General features: G+C 39.1%; 1 protein-coding gene across 2 annotated transcripts; it reads left to right on the top strand.

Annotated features, from left to right (window-relative positions):
- Positions 1 to 567: 567 nt before the first annotated feature.
- LOC122830197 (TBC1 domain family member 22B-like) lies at positions 568 to 17,733 on the top strand. Of its 2 annotated transcripts, XM_044115363.1 has the most exons (14): positions 568 to 880; positions 4,464 to 4,520; positions 6,090 to 6,279; positions 6,384 to 6,549; positions 7,654 to 7,821; positions 8,810 to 8,880; positions 9,106 to 9,234; positions 9,334 to 9,399; positions 10,712 to 10,826; positions 12,178 to 12,284; positions 12,362 to 12,437; positions 12,518 to 12,648; positions 14,405 to 14,500; positions 14,781 to 17,733. In XM_044115363.1, the coding sequence occupies exons 1-14, from the start codon at positions 825 to 827 to the stop codon at positions 14,907 to 14,909; spliced, it is 1,557 nt and encodes a 518-aa protein (XP_043971298.1). In that variant the 5' UTR covers positions 568 to 824; the 3' UTR covers positions 14,910 to 17,733. The 2 variants fall into 2 exon arrangements, with proteins under 2 accessions (XP_043971298.1, XP_043971306.1); XM_044115371.1 differs by lacking the exon at positions 4,464 to 4,520 and having other exon boundaries at positions 569 to 880.
- The last annotated feature ends 784 nt before the right edge of the window (positions 17,734 to 18,517 follow it).

Here is an 18,517-nt window from a genome sequence, read left to right as displayed (position 1 = left end):
TTTATGTTTACTTTCCAAAGTATGCACAGTGCACTGGTTGGCAGAAACCAGGAGGTGACTTTGAAACTAGTAGCATTCCACTGAGGTGAGACATTCCATGTCAACAAAGCCAGGTTAGGCCATCAGGAATTAGTGCACTATGATCCATGGTCTCACCTATCACTCAGGATCCCAACATTCTTCTCTGCAGGTGGTTGGCGCACTTGAATAAATTAATGTCCATAAAACTTGAAAACATATTTGTATTTTACATTATGTAAAGTTGGGGCATAATTTTGGTTTTAAAATACCAGAATAAACACAACTTTATATATTTGTCTGCATTATATTTTAAAATATTAAATCGGATACCTTATTACTCTAATTTGAATAATTACGGGACTACTTTTTACCTTTACTTGAGTAAAAATATGAGGAAGTACTGCTACTCTTTCTTGAGCACACCTTTTCGCTACTCTACCCAGCTCTGTCTGTTGGTTATTTTTGTTCATTTATTTATCTTTTTCCTCCTTTTCCCTGCACAACATCTGCTGCTATTGGCCACCTTCACCGCACCTGTTCGACCCTCGAGCCAATCACGCGCTTCGACCGTTGCTCCCCAAGATGGCGGCTTCCATTGAGCCGCTTTGCTCATCCTCGCAGCAGAGCACAGATATTGCCTTATCTCTGGATCATTTGAACTCTCCCCGAGGCTGACCACAGAGAGCTGAGCGGGGCCGCGCTGTGAAACACGGAAGCCGTCCCTTCCCCTTCACCCTATTGAGCTTTCATGGTACGCGGAGCCGGGCTCGGTGTTGGGCTGAAGGGGGTTGTGCTATCCGAGTATGGCCACCGACAACAGGATCAATTTCTGGAGGAGAAACACTAAGGTTCCCGGAAGGTTGGTTGTCTCATTCTTATCAAAACATAGCTGCCTCCCAGCGCTAACTTTTCGGCTGGACTGTTGTAGTCAGGAAAAATCTACAGGAAAGTCGTGTTTGGCGCACAACGAGAGAAGCTCAATATGCGTAGAAACATAATGTTTAAACGGTCGACGTAACTGCCTGGAGTAATTATAGTTAAATGCGCAAATTATTGTCGTTTTTAGTCAATCTGCTGTAGCACGTCAGAGAGGTTTCATTTGGTTGCGTTGTCAGCTAAAAGTTGACTGAGCTCCATCACTTTATTCTCTGCGGTTTGTGTTAAAGTGGGGGTGTCATCTGTCACCATCCGCCCGCCGTATGCTTCCTGGGTCTGTGCTGGCAGCTGCTGCAACACAATGGTCTCCATTCACCCTCATACCGCTCTAAACTGGAGTTCAGCGAGCCTCCATTTAGGGTCATGAAGTGAAATAACACTTTAAGCTCCTCCCCCCCCCCCAATTATCATTATGAGTTATAGTTTTGTGTATGAGTGATTTATTTTCCACCCAACCTACTGTAGAAACAAATACAGCAGATGGATGGACATTTAAAACATTTAGTCACAGGCTGGTTGCCACCATCAATACCAAGTTTTAAAAAGATACAGTTTAAAAATTACAACAAATTTTGTTTATAGCACTGTTGCATAGCACTTGCAATAGTGCTATGCACTGCTTGTCAGCTGGCTGAAAGAAGGCTCCTACACTGTCTGCTGTCAGCCACTACAGATTGTTTGCCAGACTCTAAAGTCGTTTCATTATTGGTGAGAAGAAACATGTTGGTAAAAAAATAAATAAAAATGAATTTAAATAAACCTCTTCCAAACGTATATTAATGTGAGCTACGCAAAATAATTTTTTCCCACGCTTGCGTATGACGGTAAATGCGATTTTATTTTGTTAAATAACAGATTGAGGCTGAGGCAGAAGTAAGACATATTGTCACCTGCAGGTGGGAGTTAGGATCACTTAAATCCCATGTTTGACCATTTTTGCTAATGAATTCTCACAATTACTCACAATGATGCAGTAGCATGAAAATATATGGGAATTTGCTGAGTTTGCGGGAATTTCCACGATTGCAGAAATCAAGAACAACTGGAGGGACCGTATTTTACAATAGTGAAGGTAATTGTGTGATTTCTGTTATAGATATTTGAGCATATATTTGACATGCAAATCTTTCACAGTCTAGCGATTCAACTCAGAAACCATTTTTAATTTGAAAAACAATTTTTTCTATTCTCTATGGAGATTGTGCTTAAATTATGTGAGAAAAAGAAAAGGCGGTATAAACGAATAGGATACATTTTTATCTTAACCAGGGGTGTACCAATTGCAGTTTTCTGGCCGATTACCGATCTTTAGAAAGCCTGACTTGCCAATTAAAAATTTTGGCTGAAACCAATTCTTTTTTATCTGAAATGTTGCTGAGTTGGTAACAGCGGAGGGACTATTATTTACTGCAGACATGACCTGGTGGACAGGTCTGTCAGTGAAACTGCTTTCACAGCAGAGCAAAAGAGGACAATGATTGATTTTGTTTTTTGTTTGTTTTTTTGTTTTGTTTTGTTTTTTTTATTGGGTAGATAAGATTGGAGGAAAAGATTGGCTTTGAATGAAAGTATCAGCCGATCTCCCCACGCTAGGTAAATCAACTATCAGTTCACCTCTTATTTAAACAGAAATACCTATGTGCATAAAACTCCGAAACTTAAATTACCTGGCTTTTTCTTAGATAAATAAAAAATAATAATTCAAAGAATTATTCAAAATACAAATGGACGTGCGTCCGATTCGCTGCTGCATATGTTTTTCATTTGTCATCTCAAATATAAGCCTAATAGCTGGGACCAGCAAACATCACAACCGCCCACTAAGGTACTGCCTGCAGTTCCTCTGGCACACACAGCAATCACAACTCATTGGAAAAAGAGCTGAGCTGTGTGTTTCACCTACGTTGAGCTGTATGTTTTTATGACTGACGGACAGGCTGATGTGTTGGTTTCAACTGTCAGAGGGCGGGGCAGGAAGAAAACAGGAGCTGAGTCTGTTTGGGAAACCTGAGAGGAGAGGATTTCCAAGGAGAGGGCGTGTCTCTGTCTCTGTCCCACAGACGGATCTAACCACGGAGGTTGGACACCAACAGATGTTTGAACAGGAAGACTGGGGCTTTGCGCTCGCTCCCTGTCCTTGCTGCTGCTGCTGATAAAGCCAGTGTGACGGTTGTAAACAACAGACTCTGGCACTGCCAGATAACCAGCAGCTCCAGTTCCCAGCCACAAGGCTGTAAGCTATTCCAATAAAAATGTCGCCAGCCAGATGAGTCGTTCATGGTCACAGTGTGACTTGTTTTCTACAGCAGAAGGGATAATTGTGTTTTTATACCTTGCTATGTCCTCTACAGGGCTTCTGGCAAACTGCAGCAAGACTTCCTGTGATTTTCATTTAATAATTTTATTTAGCCAGGTTTAGTCCAGAGTCATTTCTTTATTAATTTGACATAAATGTGAAAAACATGGTTGTTGAAGGATGAGTGCATATTGTACATTTCATTTTTTTTTTTTTTTTTTTTTTTTTTAAATTTGATTAAAATTATTTTTTTTTTTTTTACTTCCAACCTTGAGCTGGGAAACCAAGTTTGTGCCAGTTTTGTGTTGGAATCAGGGGTCGCCCAGAATCACTACCAATAGTCCCCAAGCCAGACTTTGGACACCCTTGGTTTAAGAGTTGTGGAGAGTTTTATAAGGCACTATGGGGTTGTTGAGGGGGGGCAACATTTCTTTGGATTTCTTCGAAGAAACAAAGAAAGAAGTGGGAATTGTGGCTTTTCCTTGTTTGCTCCCGGTTTGAGTCCAGAGAGTCAGAAGGGAAATAAAAAGCTGGGCTTTAAGTTTGTGCTGTCTGCTGAACATACTGCCCACGACAGGGAGGGGAACAACATGGCCGCCCTGCAAGCTGTTGGCTACTTCTGTTTACTGCAGAACTACAGTCTGACTAAAAGGAAAGAGTGGTCAACAAAAATACTGAAACTAAACAAACACTACTTTACACAACGCTTTCTGACTTTGAACCTGTCACTCAAACTAAAAAATACCTTGGGAGGAATATCCCTCTGAAGGAAAAATGATTCCTTATTTATTTATACTGTTGTGCTATTTTATCTTTTTCAACATTTATTAAAAAAAACAAATTGTCATTGAAGATGGTTTTTGAAGAAGACCACCGACTTAGATATTACGCCTAACAGAAAATGGGGTCCCAAACCCAACTGTGGAAACCTCTTCTTCCTAACTTTGTTTGCTTCCTGATTTAATTCTCACATATGAGTGGGAAAAGCAAATTTAATACTCTAAGGTTGCGTCTGTACTCAGCCATATTTAGAACAAGTGAGATAATAAATTAGCTTTTGGGGTCAAGGAAAGCCATGAAGGACAGTTTGTACCATCGCCAGCATTCCTCTGAACAATCATTAAACGATGGATGTGAACATTTACCCTCAGGTTAGCTACAAGTGTTTTTCCACGTCGAGGTGACTGCATTTTTACATTATCATCCACAGCGTGCAACCAGTTTATGGAGCACAGCATCCACCTCTCGATCCCCGTTTGCGACGCACGTAAGTGCTCAGTGATCGCCTGGGCTGCTGCATGCCACGTGGACGCATTTAATTTGTCCTTTTTACCGGTCTTTGCAGTCGTTCCATACTTTGAGTACATTTGTGTACTGCATGCATTTTGCTTTTGTTCTGCTTTTGGATCCAGTATTTTATGTTTCTTTTACTTTATTGCATTATTTTGAGATGCATCAATTCGATTATTTTTTTTCTTAATTCAGATCTGTTTGTTTTTTTTTTTTTTTTTTTAACTCCTACAGAAAGATAAAGTTTACAGCCAATTCCAACTTCTCTTTAATGACAATGATTAAGTGGGGTCCAGGATATTTCTTTTTAGGCTTTTTGCCATGAACTGTTATGGCAGATTTGAATTAATTATTCAAATTTGAAGTGTCCAATGTTCAACTTTGTAGAGTTTAGCTCAGAACTATTCATACCCCAGCTGGATTTTGAATCAAAAATGACTTTCATTGAACCGTTAAGATGTTTCTGACGGTATATGAAACAGACGTCTCTTAAAACAATAACGTGACAGGAGTTTCAATGGATTGTAAACTTTGGCAGTAATTAGTTTTACTTCTGTGTTCTTATAAAGTGATAAGGAAGGTGTATTTATGCTCTTAATAATCAATGCATTCACTTTTAAACACCTGTCTTGTACTTTCAGTCTGATTTCCTCAGTAGCAACTTCACCACAGAAGAGCATTGGGAATATGGCCTGGCAACAATTGTGTTTCTCTACAATGGAGTGTTACGGCCAGGCTAGAAAAAAAAAAAAAGTAAAATTTGAACGAATTACCAGAATGAAGACATAATATTCCCAGAATAGGTTGTAATAGTAGGAGAATAAAGTCATAACATTACCAGAATAAGGTCATAATAATACCAGAAGTCATACAACAATAAAGTCGAATAAATTCATGTTATCTGAAAGTCATAACACTAGAAGAATGAAGTAGTAATTTTATAACTACTTTATGAAAGATAAAACACTAAAACAAAGAGCATCTTATGAAGTCGTACTTTGGTATCGGTTTTACAAATAGGACATACCTAATCTTTTAACACATCAGCATCAAATTATTATCAGCAGGTGTTTGAAGCGATTGAGCAATAACTGAGTCTATTCTGAATGAACCACAGACTTGACGATCTGGTCACATTACAGCTTGATAACTATAAAAGCTTTGTTCTTGTTAAAACAACTGTTGGTTTGTTTTGTACTTTTATGACTTTCCTCTTGTAATATTGTGCCTATATTTTACTAATATTAGGACTTTTGTGTCATAAATATGATCACTTTAATTTCATAATTTAGAAAAAAAAAATATTTTAATCTGATCCTAGTATGTACTTGTGTCTTTGCCCAGAGAGTTTTTTTTTTATTTATTTTTTTTAGATTCCAGTCAGTTGATAACTAAATAAGGTTGGTAAGCTGAAAAGATGGTCTGATTTTCCCCTCACTAGCTGACTACTTGGTTGGCTGGATGGATAAAATTCATCCATCAATGGGATCTACCAGGTCTTACACCTTTTTTTCATTTCCTGTTTGTTCATTATTCCAACCTGCAGGTACCCAAAAGACTCAAAGCCCAAATTCAACAACCTTAAGTCTAAAAAAGCTTGCAGCTTCCACGAGTTTGCTTGCAGCACAAATGATGCTTGGGACATTGGCGACGAGGAGGATGAAATCTTGTGCGGGACACCCTTCTCGGCTTCCTTTACGCCTTCAGGCCAGGACTGGACATCTGTGCACAACCAGGTATCTACAAGACCTCCTGTTTCTCACTGAAAAGCTCCAGGCTGGTCTGGATCGGTGAGAGATTCTCATCCAGGTGTGTTCTGTTTATTTCTGCGTCCACTTAGCAACTACGGCATCAGACGGGTGAAACCGAGCATGTGTTGCCTCACATACTGACTCCACCCAGGGACGAGGGTCACAACTCCCAAAGGGACGACGGCTCAGAGTGTGAGCGTGTCAACGGCAAATTTGTGAAGTCTAGTAGTGACGCCGATCTCAACACGACCTCAGGTGTGTTGTAAATATCGTGCAGCAATTCATTCTGCTTAAAGAGTTTCTGAGACTCTTGTGATTCATCCTGAAGCTAATTATGGACTTTGTTAGAAGGGACTTACCACTGCAGGTAGGTCTGTAGAGATTATCAGGCTTAAATATGTGCCTGACGGGACACGTCCCAGACCACAGACACAACCACTAAATACTGGAGGTGTTTGAGGAGTTCTGTTTTACTGCTGGTATTCTGTTAATCATTGGAAATGTTCTCTGACAAAAAAAGAAAGTCCAAATTGATTTACAAAACTGAGTTACAAATCTGATTTTTAGTGACTTGGAGTCGAAATATAAAAGCTTACCCAAGACAAAGATGTATACACAGATCACAATAAATAAAGCTTTCTATTAAAGCATCTTTCAAAAAGTACGAAGGAATCACTCAGTTAATTCCAATAAATAAACTTTCAGTTAAATAAGGTTCGACATCTTTGTTGAACTTTTGGCTGTCCACTGTTAATTTTTCGAGGACTTAGACATTTACATTCATGCTCTTATTTTCAAGTGGGTGCAGCAGTTCAGTTTCCTTTCCTCTTGTTCTGTTTCCTCTGTCTCTTCTTTTCCGCTAATGACTTAATTTCAAACCAGAAATAAATATAAAATAAAGTCATGTCAAAAGTTAGTGCTTTAGCACTAGCTGCTGCTAAATAGCATGTTGGTGTGGAGCATAATGTTAGCAAAACAAATTTTTTTAGTAGTAGTGCCAAGTCTTTGAAAGTATGTAAATTTTTTTCCCCACTGCTTTGGAAACTACATCTATAGAATATGTGGATTGAAACTTTTTGCACAGTAGTGTATTAGTGTTGTGACCTGCAGGCACACTGTGGGTTGCTGGGTGAATATTTTGAATAATGCACAAGCTGCGTACAGCTTCATATTGAGGAGCATCTGCCACATGAATAGTTATGTGCTGCTCAGACGTCACCTGGATGCTGAATATTCAGGCTGTTGCGAATTAATCCTTTGATCTTATTTAAACTCAGTGGTTGTTCAGTTACTGTGTTCTTTTATCTGAAGAGAATTTTACCAATTTTCTTTTTTGTTTGTTTGTTGTCTTTTCCTCAGTCCGCTCCTCGCTGCAGAAGCAGCAATCTCTCCCAGTGCGTCCCATCATCCCTCTGGTGGCTCGTATCTCGGATCAGAATGCGTCAGGGGCTCCACCCATGACGGTGCGGGAGAAAAGCCGCCTGGATAAATTCAAGCAGCTGCTGGCCAGTCCCAACACTGACCTAGGTACTGTTGAAGAGGGAAAGGTATTCGCATGCTGCCATGCTCAGCGACGCCCCCATCTGTCCTGTAAATCCTGTCCAGAAATCATGCAAGATGTTTTTGTTCCACCCAAATAAGAAAATGCAGTTAGACAAACTTCAAAAGCATTATTGTATAATCTTGAGGCTCTGATGTGTTGGAAATATGCATTTTATTCTGTTGTTTTTAGGTGTTCACTGATAAATTGGTGCCAAGTTCTTTAATTTTTGGAGATCAGCCAATACTTACTGATCTTATCTACCTTCACAAATGTCTAAAAATCAGCCACTGTCCTCTTTTGCTCTGCAGTGAGAGTGGTTTGACTGACTGACCCACCCACCATGTCAAGTCTCAATGTTTGCAGTTAATAATAATCACCCCACTATTGCCAACTCAGCAACTTTCTTACTATATTTAGTACAATTTCAGACACAAAAATCAATATTAGCCAAAATTGGAATTGATAGGTTAGGTTTTCTTAAAGATCTGTAATTGGCAATCAGTGCACCCCTACTTTTTTAAATGTGGTTTATAAATTGTTTTAGCTTTTTTAAAACAGGGAAACACTCAATTAAAATATGATTATGTTTACCATAACTTTGCACTCTGTAAGATATCATCCCTCCAGTGGATCAGTCATTGGATTTATTTATTTTTTGTTGTTGTTAAATGGCCTCTTAGAAGCTCCCAGAATGCTGCTTCACACAAAATACAGCTTGACCTCTGACAATTATTGCAAAACGTTGTAATGTCTCCTCCAGATAGACCCTATATTTGAATCAAAGGGAAAGATAAAATCACATATCATCCAGCGTCTGTGAGGAAAACTTGAATAAGTCCTTAATGAAACTTGTTCAAGAAAAGGACAGTTTAGCTCCCTCTGACTTGCAGCCAGCTGAAGCAGCTGCTCTCTGGACTTAACATGAAACCGAGCGTTGATCTGATTGGCCTGTTTTGCTTTCTGCCATCACAGAAGAACTGCGGAAACACAGCTGGTCGGGAATACCAAGAGAAGTCCGGCCAATCACGTGGAGGCTTCTCTCTGTAAGGCTTACGACCTTCAGTTTTGCAACATCGCATAACTCAAAACTCAGTACTAAAAGCCAAATTTTTTTTTTTTTTTAGTTTGTTTATCCAGTACTGTTCATTTGGTGTCAGCAGCTGTGCGTTTCAGCGGCAGCCTTATCTTCCCTCTGCTCTTATCGCCCTCGGCCAGCTTGTTCTGTTCCCCAGAAAGAAAAGTTTCTTTTCTGTTCTTGCTCCTCTCAGGGTTACCTGCCGGCCAACAAGGAGCGCAGAGAGCTGGTCCTGAAGAGAAAGAGAGAAGAGTATTTTGGGTTCATAGAGCAATACTATCACTCCAGAACAGATGAGCACTATAAAGACACTTACAGACAGGTAAAGATCTCATCTGGGTAGTGTGGAAGCATTATGTTATCACTTTAAATGAATTAGACACACTGCTTTTATCTGAGTTTCATTATTTGGTCCTGGCAGATCCACATTGACATTCCAAGAACCAACCCGCTCATCCCTTTGTTCCAGCAGCCTGCAGTCCAAGAGGTGAGGTCCAGTAGAAATCCAGCGGCCAGAGAGTTTAATGTCCAGCTCTAGATCAGTGGTACTAACGGCCTTTCTGGAGGAGGAAAACGCTCCTGGCTCGGCTACCTCAAAATCATAAAGGCTTAAAAAAAGTTTAATTTCAGTTTAACAAAATTACATCCACAGACTTTACTTAGATGTTTTATAATAAGTTGGTGGTTCCATTTTTTTTTCCTACATTGACATGTGTTTGACATTTTGTCAAAAGATTTAAATGTAATGCATGTGTAATCTGCATATATTCAGCTCTTACAGCTAAAAAAAGACAACTATAGATACTGTACATAAAAATTAAAATACCTTTATTTTGTATTGTAGAAAAATTTTAAGTCTTAACTCTTTTCAAACTCGGTCCAACTATAATAACAATCGAATCTGAACTCCAGATTGACAGTAAATGTTCATGAAATTAGAGTCTGGTTAACTCTAGAGCCTGGAAAGCTTTCTGTGTAAACTGAGGATGCAACTAATTCACTTTGCTGCAGTTTCTTTGCTCCCCTGCTTCTTTTAGGAGTGTAACACATAATATATATTTGACAAAGACTTAACACTGGTCATTTTTGTGTTGTTTGACGTCATCTTGTTTTCGTGATTGTAAATATAAAGATAAATTCTGCTGTGTTCAAAACTTCTCCTAGTCTGCTCTCCTGATGATTCTTTGTTCTTACCCTGCTGCAGGTGGCTGGTGTGTAATTCAGATTTTGAGTTTATAGATTAGTAATTAAATCAGGCATATAGCTTAATTTTCTCAATTTTTCTTCTTCATTGGTTTGTGGGGAAAATAGACGTTTCAATAAAGCATCAAGAATTGTTACAGTTTGAAGCAAAGAGCAATTTCAGAATTGCACTCCTCAGATTGGAAGTATCAGCTTCACACATCAAAAATCAACAACACTTCAAATCACTGGATGACTAGACATAATACTACTAAAAAAATGTATAACTTGGGGAAGTTTGTGAAATATTGTGTTGCTGAGTCACTGAGGAGAAAAAGAGGAAGTTCACTTTGAAACGTAGCTTGACCGAGTTCCTCAAATCTCATTTTATGATGCTGCAATTGAAAATTGTAAAGATTTGTACAAAAATGTGTAGATAATGCATCTAAATTTGACTGTTCTAACGGGTGGACACAGGTTGAATGTGTGGGACGTAGCAATAAACTCTCCCCTGAGAAACGGCTACAAAATTGCCTCAAAGAGAAAACAGAACAGAGCGTTCTGTACGGCACAGCATGATGTTCCTTTAAAACAGAGTTTTGTCATTTTGTCTTCAGGTATTTGAGCGGATTCTGTTTATCTGGGCCATCCGTCATCCAGCCAGCGGTTACGTCCAAGGGATCAACGACCTCGTCACACCTTTTTTTGTCGTCTTCTTGTCCGAGTTTGTCAGTAAGTTCATTTATTCTCTTGAATTAAGTTTTTTGTTTGTTTTTTTTTAAGTACAGAGATGCACTAATCTGAGTGATGAATTTCATTCCTGATGTCCGATTTTCTGTTTTTGCAAAACTTTGATTTGTTTGTATGGACTTTAGATGATTCTAGTTTCTCTTGTATTTAGGATGTTGAAGTTTGTCCTTGTGCATCGCTGGCCTCATTTTGCAAAAGCCATTTTTTTTTCTTTTGTAAAAGTTTATTCCACACTGATCTGAAATCTGAAAACAGAAATAGATTTGAGTTTATTTACTTAGTTTTCCAAAATATCTTTAGTTTAGTACATCTGTATAAATAAAAATCCCCTTCAGTCTCCTGTCTTCTCTTTAGTTAATGTGTCCCTTACTTACTTTTGAAAATATGTTTCATGTAGTACATGATTATATAAAATGTATCTCTTTTTCAAGGCAAATTGCATTTTGGCTCTCTCGAGAGAGAGATTTAACCCTGAGGTATCCAAAATGCTTAAACGTTTCCAAAGCCAGCATGCACTGCCTGAGAGCTCAAACTGATAAAAGTGCACTTCCTGACTCTTCACGTTATCGGCTAAAAGTGTTGCCTGAACGACCTGCAGCCATGCAGTCGCAGGAACACGAAGGCTGAACGCCAAAACACTGACAGTCATTACTTCACTGTTGTTGGAGAAAATAAACATCCTGATCATTATGGAAGTGAGCACAAGGTTGTTGTTTTTTTAATTTTTTTATGTAATAAGTATTTTGATATTCAGTTCAACTCCAAAGCATTTTGAAAAGGGAGATTCTTCTTTAATGCCAAAAACAACATTTGATGTTTGAGTTCTTCAAAGAAATGAAGGAAACAATTATTTAACACCATGGGAAAAAAAATGTTCCGTTGACCACAGCAGTCTGTTATATTTGTGAAACTGTGGATTGCTTTCATTCACACAATAATTGTTGATTTAAATGCGGTTATGAAAAATAGATTAAAAAACTTGGAATATGAAAACATGAAATGAAATGAAATTTCATGTTTGAGGAATCGTTACTAGGGCTGTAACGATTCCTCAAATGATTCCATTACCTCGATTATTAAAATTCCTCGAGGAAAATTTATCTGCCTCGAGGATTCGTTAAATTACGTTCTATAATTTAGCGCGCCGTATTCCGGCAACGCCTTCACTTCCGCCTGCGAGTTGTTGCTACGTGATGGCAGCATGACGTAGAATTTTCATCAGGTTTTGGGAGACCAATAAGCACTGTTAAATTGTCAAGCTGAAAATTAGCTGACTCCTTTACAATACGGCTACTATACAAGAAACCTTTCATTTCTTTCGTTCTCATCCTAGCGGAGGATGTGGAGAACTTTGACGTGGCGGCTCTGCCTCTGGAGACCCAAAGAAACATCGAGGCCGACAGTTTCTGGTGCATGAGCAAGCTGCTGGATGGCATACAGGTGAGGACGCACGCTTGGCTCTCAGGCTGCAGGTCATCTGTCTGTGTTCCTGTCAAATAACACGGCCCACCTTCCAGGACAACTACACCTTCGCCCAGCCTGGAATCCAGAACAAGGTGAAGGCGCTGGAGGAGCTGGTCAGCCGGATAGACGGTGAGGAGATGAACGTATTGTTCAGTCCAACAGAAATCATGAGAAATCGTTTTTAAAATTTGTTTTTTGTCTGTCTTCAGTGGATATTCACACTCATTTCAAGAAATATGAGGTGGAGTACCTGCAGTTTGCGTTTCGATGGATGAACAACCTGCTGATGAGGGAGCTGCCACTTCGTTGTACCATTATCTGCCTGTGGGACACCTACCAGGTGGAGTTCTCTCCTTCAGATATTTACATGTTCCGGTCTTCCTCACTATATTCTTCACCGTGCTCATGCACAAAATAAATCAGTGGTAGTAGTGATTATGGAAGCAGCAATCCACTATTTTCACTACCAATACCGATACTTGTGGTTTAGTGTTGGCTGATTCCATTGCTGGAAAACAGCTGAATTTACTTAAAACTTTTCTCTCTCTCTATTTATTTTTTTTAAACACAGTACATAGTAAATGTACTGAATTCCAGATGTATTTGATAACTCTGCACCAGTGCAGCACACTTACACACACCAATAGCTTCACAAGCTTGATGTAAAAACATCACAACTTTAATTTAATAACATAACAGCCAAACAAGTAAAACAAATAATAAAGAAACTGAAACTGATAAAAACAACAGGTTGACTCAAACATGTAAAAACAATAAAGTGCAACAAACCTTTCAAATGGTCCAGAAAATGCAATTGTTTACAATACTAAATATGATGTAAAATAAATAAAGCATACTCATCACTCAAAGCGCAAAGTATAGAATTAAACTGAATAGATCCGCCCTTGTTGTTTTCGATATCGGGACCGATGCAGATATTAATATCGGACGGGGCGCCTCTCTAGTGGTGATGGAGGCGCATACTCCCTGTCCTTTGGGCTTCACTCGTCTTCCTGCTCCAGAGCATTTATAGAACAATCACAGAATCTGTTAACATGATGAGGAACATTTTTAGATTAGATCATGGTCACATCAGTAACAGGCATAACAGGAAAAGGCTGATCTAGAATAATACAGAGATCCAATAAGTGGTAGAGCTGCCTCCTCTGCCCTAACCAACTGAGGATTCCACACTAATGGTCTTAAGACATGAAATGTGTGCCTCAGCCTTAGACGTGTTCCTGGATAATCACTGATCTGGTGTTGGTAGAAAACTAATAAACTGGGGGGGGAAAATGATGAAATCCAGCTGAAAATGATCTGGTACATTTCTCAACTCCTATCAGCTTCTTGCTCTTGACATCATATTAATTTATTTCTTTATCCTTGATAAAGTGTTGGGACAACCAATTAAAAGCCTTGGCATGGCGCTGCCCCAGGGAATGGAACTTCTTGGAGCTTACAGATAAGCAAACACGCCTAAGTTTTATTTTTAGCTGAGCTGAACCTCAGCTTTCCATTTAGAGATCTAGTTTTCACTCCAGCCTTTAGGAGGGTGATGATTCGCTGATTTACACACAATCTGCTCAGAGGGAGAAAGAAGAAAAGGACTATATCGGAAAAAACACTACCCAAATACCAAATAAATTGTTGTGGTTATGGTTCCTAAGAGATAAATGTTCTTCTGTTTCTACTCATGATGGAGTTTTTTGTCCTCTGTATCTGCTGTGTGTTTGGCACCAGCCTTTGAATTGGAGTGTTGCTATCTTTGTAGACACACACAGACATCTGGGATCTGCATCAGATGAGCCTTGCAGCTGATTGAAGGCGGATGTATGTCTCTTTGCCTGATGACTCTGATTTGCCTCATATTGTGAATAAACATGTGCACAACTGGACCGACCAGCTAAACCCAAACAGTTTTGGTTTTGAGGTGCAAAGTTAGAGACGTCATTTGCATTAATTTTGGTCGTGAGCGATCCGATTGCGATCGGATAGCAATAAATAATTCCTCCTGATTTTTCTCTAGGTGTTGCAGCAAAGACTTCTGGGTAAATGTGTGTTGTAACAATCCGCTGTGTTTGTACTTTCCACAGGCTGAAGCTGAAGGTTTCTCCCACTTCCACCTGTATGTGTGTGCTGCATTTCTCATCGAGTGGCGCAAAGAAATCCTCTGCATGGTTGACTTTCAGGTACTAATAGGAGTCTTTGACTTTATTTAACGATGATGCAAAAAAAAAAAAAAAAAAAAAAAAGACTTATTTATTTCTAAAAACTCGTTTGTTGTTGAGGCTCATCCACGTACTGCTGCACGTCCTCATATTTTCTGACAAGAAGATTACGTTCTTTATTTCCTGTCTGTCTGCATATAAATCTTTAATTTGCTTAACCCGGCTGCCCTAGTTTTCCTCCTCTCTGCATCTTTTGACCAGAGCGATGTGGATGTAAACACAGAATTTGTCTTTCCTTCAGAGCCTCCTGATGCTTCTACAGAACCTCCCAACCATCCACTGGGGAAACGAGGAAGTGGGTCTCCTCCTGGCCGAAGCCTACAGACTCAAGTACATGTTTGCAGACGCCCCCAACCATTACAAGAGATAGGCAACCAATCAAACGCGCCTGTGACTGCGAGCACCTGAGCAGTATTTTGGTGCAACCCTGAGCAGACCGACAGTGGGTTAAACTGAACTTTATGCTGTGAAGATGAAGTTTGCAGACTCTCGCCGTGATTTTTGGATTTTCGTGCAGAAGCTCCGGTGAATTTCCTGGACTACATGCAGTAGACGACGTACTGCACTGCATCAACGGACTGTTACAGTATATCCACCACATGTATTTAGTTTTTCTTCTTCTCAGAAAAACATGCTGGCATTTTAAAGGATGGTGAATGTTTGTGAAATCCTCCTTTTAGTGACATCTGCAGATTCTATTTTATATTTGTTTTTCTAAAACAAAAGAAACACTGCAAGAACCAAGCAACTACTGTTTTATTTTCCTCATTTTAAGCTTATTGAGTCAGACACTGTTCTAAATAGGAAGCACAACGAAGGCCCCCTGTTCCCTCTGATTCGTTTAGGACGACCAGATTTGCTGGGAACAATTAGCCTTTTAAATCCTGGGTTTGGACTGAATTAGCTTCCTGTTTTTACATTGTAGAAGAACTGCCAGAGTTTCTTTTCATGTTTTAGGTAAAAGCTGAAAACCCAACTCCTTTCCTGGCTGTGAATCACTTTGATCAACTTCTAGAGGGTTCAGCTTTTTCAGTGTATAAAATGATATTTAAAGTATAATTCCCTTAAATAATACCTCATGTGTATGGTATTATTTAAAATGACTTTTAAATGACCCCGACTTAGTGGTTGTGAATTAAGCATAACGTGTTTTACACAATTTTAGTTTAAAAAAACTAAATATGTCGACCCTTCTTAATCCCACTGAGTTATAACTCCTGCAGACCAACATGGAATCACTTTTGTTGCATGGTGGTCAGCTTTAATCTGTAGCCAGAAAATTAATTCACATATGACAGAAAAGCTGAAAGTTTTTTTGCTTTGGAAAACGCGTCTGAGTAAAATTGTTGTAATTATCGGCACATCTTCTTTTCAGTTCTAGTAGAGGGAACTCAAGGAATCCCGAATCAAAAACATGGGGAGTCCTTGAGCCTCCCCTGGATCTTACTTGTATGAAAACAGGATTCCCGTCTCGTTTCAGGGTAATCAAAGAGCTGCTGGCAGATCAAAGTTACAGGAGAAAGGCTTGTTGTGCACTTGTTGTTTTACCCCAAGTTTTCTTTTGGCTCGACATCCAGCGTGTTAATTTAGCTGATCTGCCTTTTTTTAGAGAAGGCATTTTTACTCTGCAACAAGCTGCGTTATCATCGTCATCCTGATTAAACGACTTCATCGTTGCTAGATCTATGATGTATTGATTTTACAAGAAAAGTACCCAGCGGTACATTTGCTAATGAGTTGATCAGTGCTCTCTTCTCTTCTGTCTTCCCTGTCAGACTATCCTGCATCATCTCTGCTTCACCATCCGTGTGAAAAAAAATCTGAGGCTTTTTAAATATTGATGATTGGCCAGAAAACTGCAGTTGCTGCATCCCTAATTTCCTTTCTTGCTCAGTTTCTGTTTTCCAGGCACATTGCTTCATGTAATGTCTAGTTTCTGAATACTTTCCTTTAGAAGCCTTCCTGTTTTTGTGGACTTGCTCCAACTTTTAGACCCAGGTAACCAGCATTTAGCCAAACTACACATTGATTTCACCGTCTTAACGATGCAATGTGTCGTTGAGGTCTTCAAATTATTTTTAATAGACTTGTGTGTGTATTTGTTTTTAGAAATGTTAGTCACTCAGAATCCAGAATTGTTTCTTCTGTTTGATTTTAAAAATATATGCTGTTGATGAAGTCATTCAGTGGCTTCAAGGTATATTTTTAAAAGCCATAATGTTCAGCTGTTAAAATTATTTAGTCATCTGTGTTCTGGCACGATGAACTTTTCTCCACTCCAGTAAGAATTATTTCTACAGTCAGAAAACAGAATTAGTGTTTGTTTTCTTTTCATGCCTGTTGGTACTGAAGGACGTTTAGTCTTAACCTGCTACTGAACGCAGCTCAGAGCAGCTGAACAGCCAAGATGATGCCTTTGTTTTGAACATTTGCAATGTACTCCTGGAAGGTTCTATAACTTGTATTTATGTTCTTTTTGTTTGAATGTTTGTTTTTCTGATCCAAGTTTGTTTCACATGACTTTGTTCTTTTAAACCTTTATGTTCTCACTCGTCTATCTACCGTGTGGTGACGGCACAGCATGTACAGCCTGAATGCTCTGTATTATGCGACTATTTGTTTTCATTCTCATGTGAGCCAGTCAGGATGAAAACCTCTGATGGAGTCTGAACATTGGACTGCAGTCCTGAAGATTTCAAACTCGTAATTCAGTTGACGACTTTCAGAGTTGAAAGCGTGACTAGGGGGGCTTTGGTACTTAAACCTCATTTCACTCCCAAGATGATCTGACCCTTTATGGTACAGTTGGTGTTTAATTATTGAGGTTCATCATCTCCATGGAGTACTCTGAATGTTTTGTGAGAGTTGCAGTTTACCTGTAGCCTTAAAACCACATTCATTCCTTCATTCAGGCGAGTCCGCTGATTGTCGCTACCATGACGGTGTTGTTCGGTCCACGCCAACGTACTTAAATGTCGTCAAAACATGTGATGTGAAGAACTAAATGTTAGTTAGGGGTGATGAAGCGTTGATGTGGATCCAACATATGAAGCCAAATATGTGGTGGGCCAACGCAAAATGTTTTGAAGCGCTTCGGTTGTCAGAACTGGCTTTAGCCTTAAATGAATAAATCATTACAGTTCCTGCTGTATATTCATTCTTTTTGTTTATATTAAACTAATTGCTATTATTCATTTCGGTGTCGAGTTTTTGAATGTGAAGTTTTTTGACAAACGCTTTCATCAAAAACCTTTGAGGCGTTCAACAGTCCGCATGTTGCATCTAATGAGTCGAACTATAAAGCAGTTGTATTCATACTAAAAGTATTCATGTTCTATGTGTGCATTTCATGGGGATCACTTTCATTGGAAAGAAATGCTTTTTGGGGGTTTTTCAAGTTTTGTTTTACAAACTATAAAAGTTTATATCATAATTTTAGCTGAACTAAAAGATGCGCATTAATTATAAACCAGTATAAAATAACCAACCAAATCTTATGAAATAAAAGTTCATATGTTTTTTTGTTAACTATGTGAAAACAAAGGTTTTTCCACCCTTTGTCTGCAGGAGGGTTAACCTGTCCCTGAGTGACGGTCAGTAGAGCTTAATTCAGCAGCGCAAAATATTCAAATAATAAAAGTCAGTTTAACCCAGCCTGTCTTTCCCTAAAATTGTAACTTGGGGTGTCTACAGGAGCAGAATTGGCTTCAGCCTAAGGTGAACAGACGGCATACACACTTTCCAAAAGAGTTCAACTTTTGTCTCGTCAGTCCACAGGATGTTTTTCCTAAAAGTCTTGAGGATCATTAAGGTGAGTTCTGGAAAAACTGAGACAAGACTTAAAGTTATTTTTACACTGTGGTAGTTTTCATCTTGGAACTTTGTCATTGATGTGGAAAAATTACAACAAGGTCACACCTGCTAGTTGTATTGCTATATGTTTATTCTAAGTTCCTGTATATTCTCACCAAGATAAAG

This window comes from Gambusia affinis, linkage group LG01 (genome assembly GCF_019740435.1).
Source record: "Gambusia affinis linkage group LG01, SWU_Gaff_1.0, whole genome shotgun sequence".
In the NCBI taxonomy this organism is placed as follows: domain Eukaryota; kingdom Metazoa; phylum Chordata; class Actinopteri; order Cyprinodontiformes; family Poeciliidae; genus Gambusia; species Gambusia affinis.
This window is presented reverse-complemented; position numbering and strand designations above follow the sequence as displayed.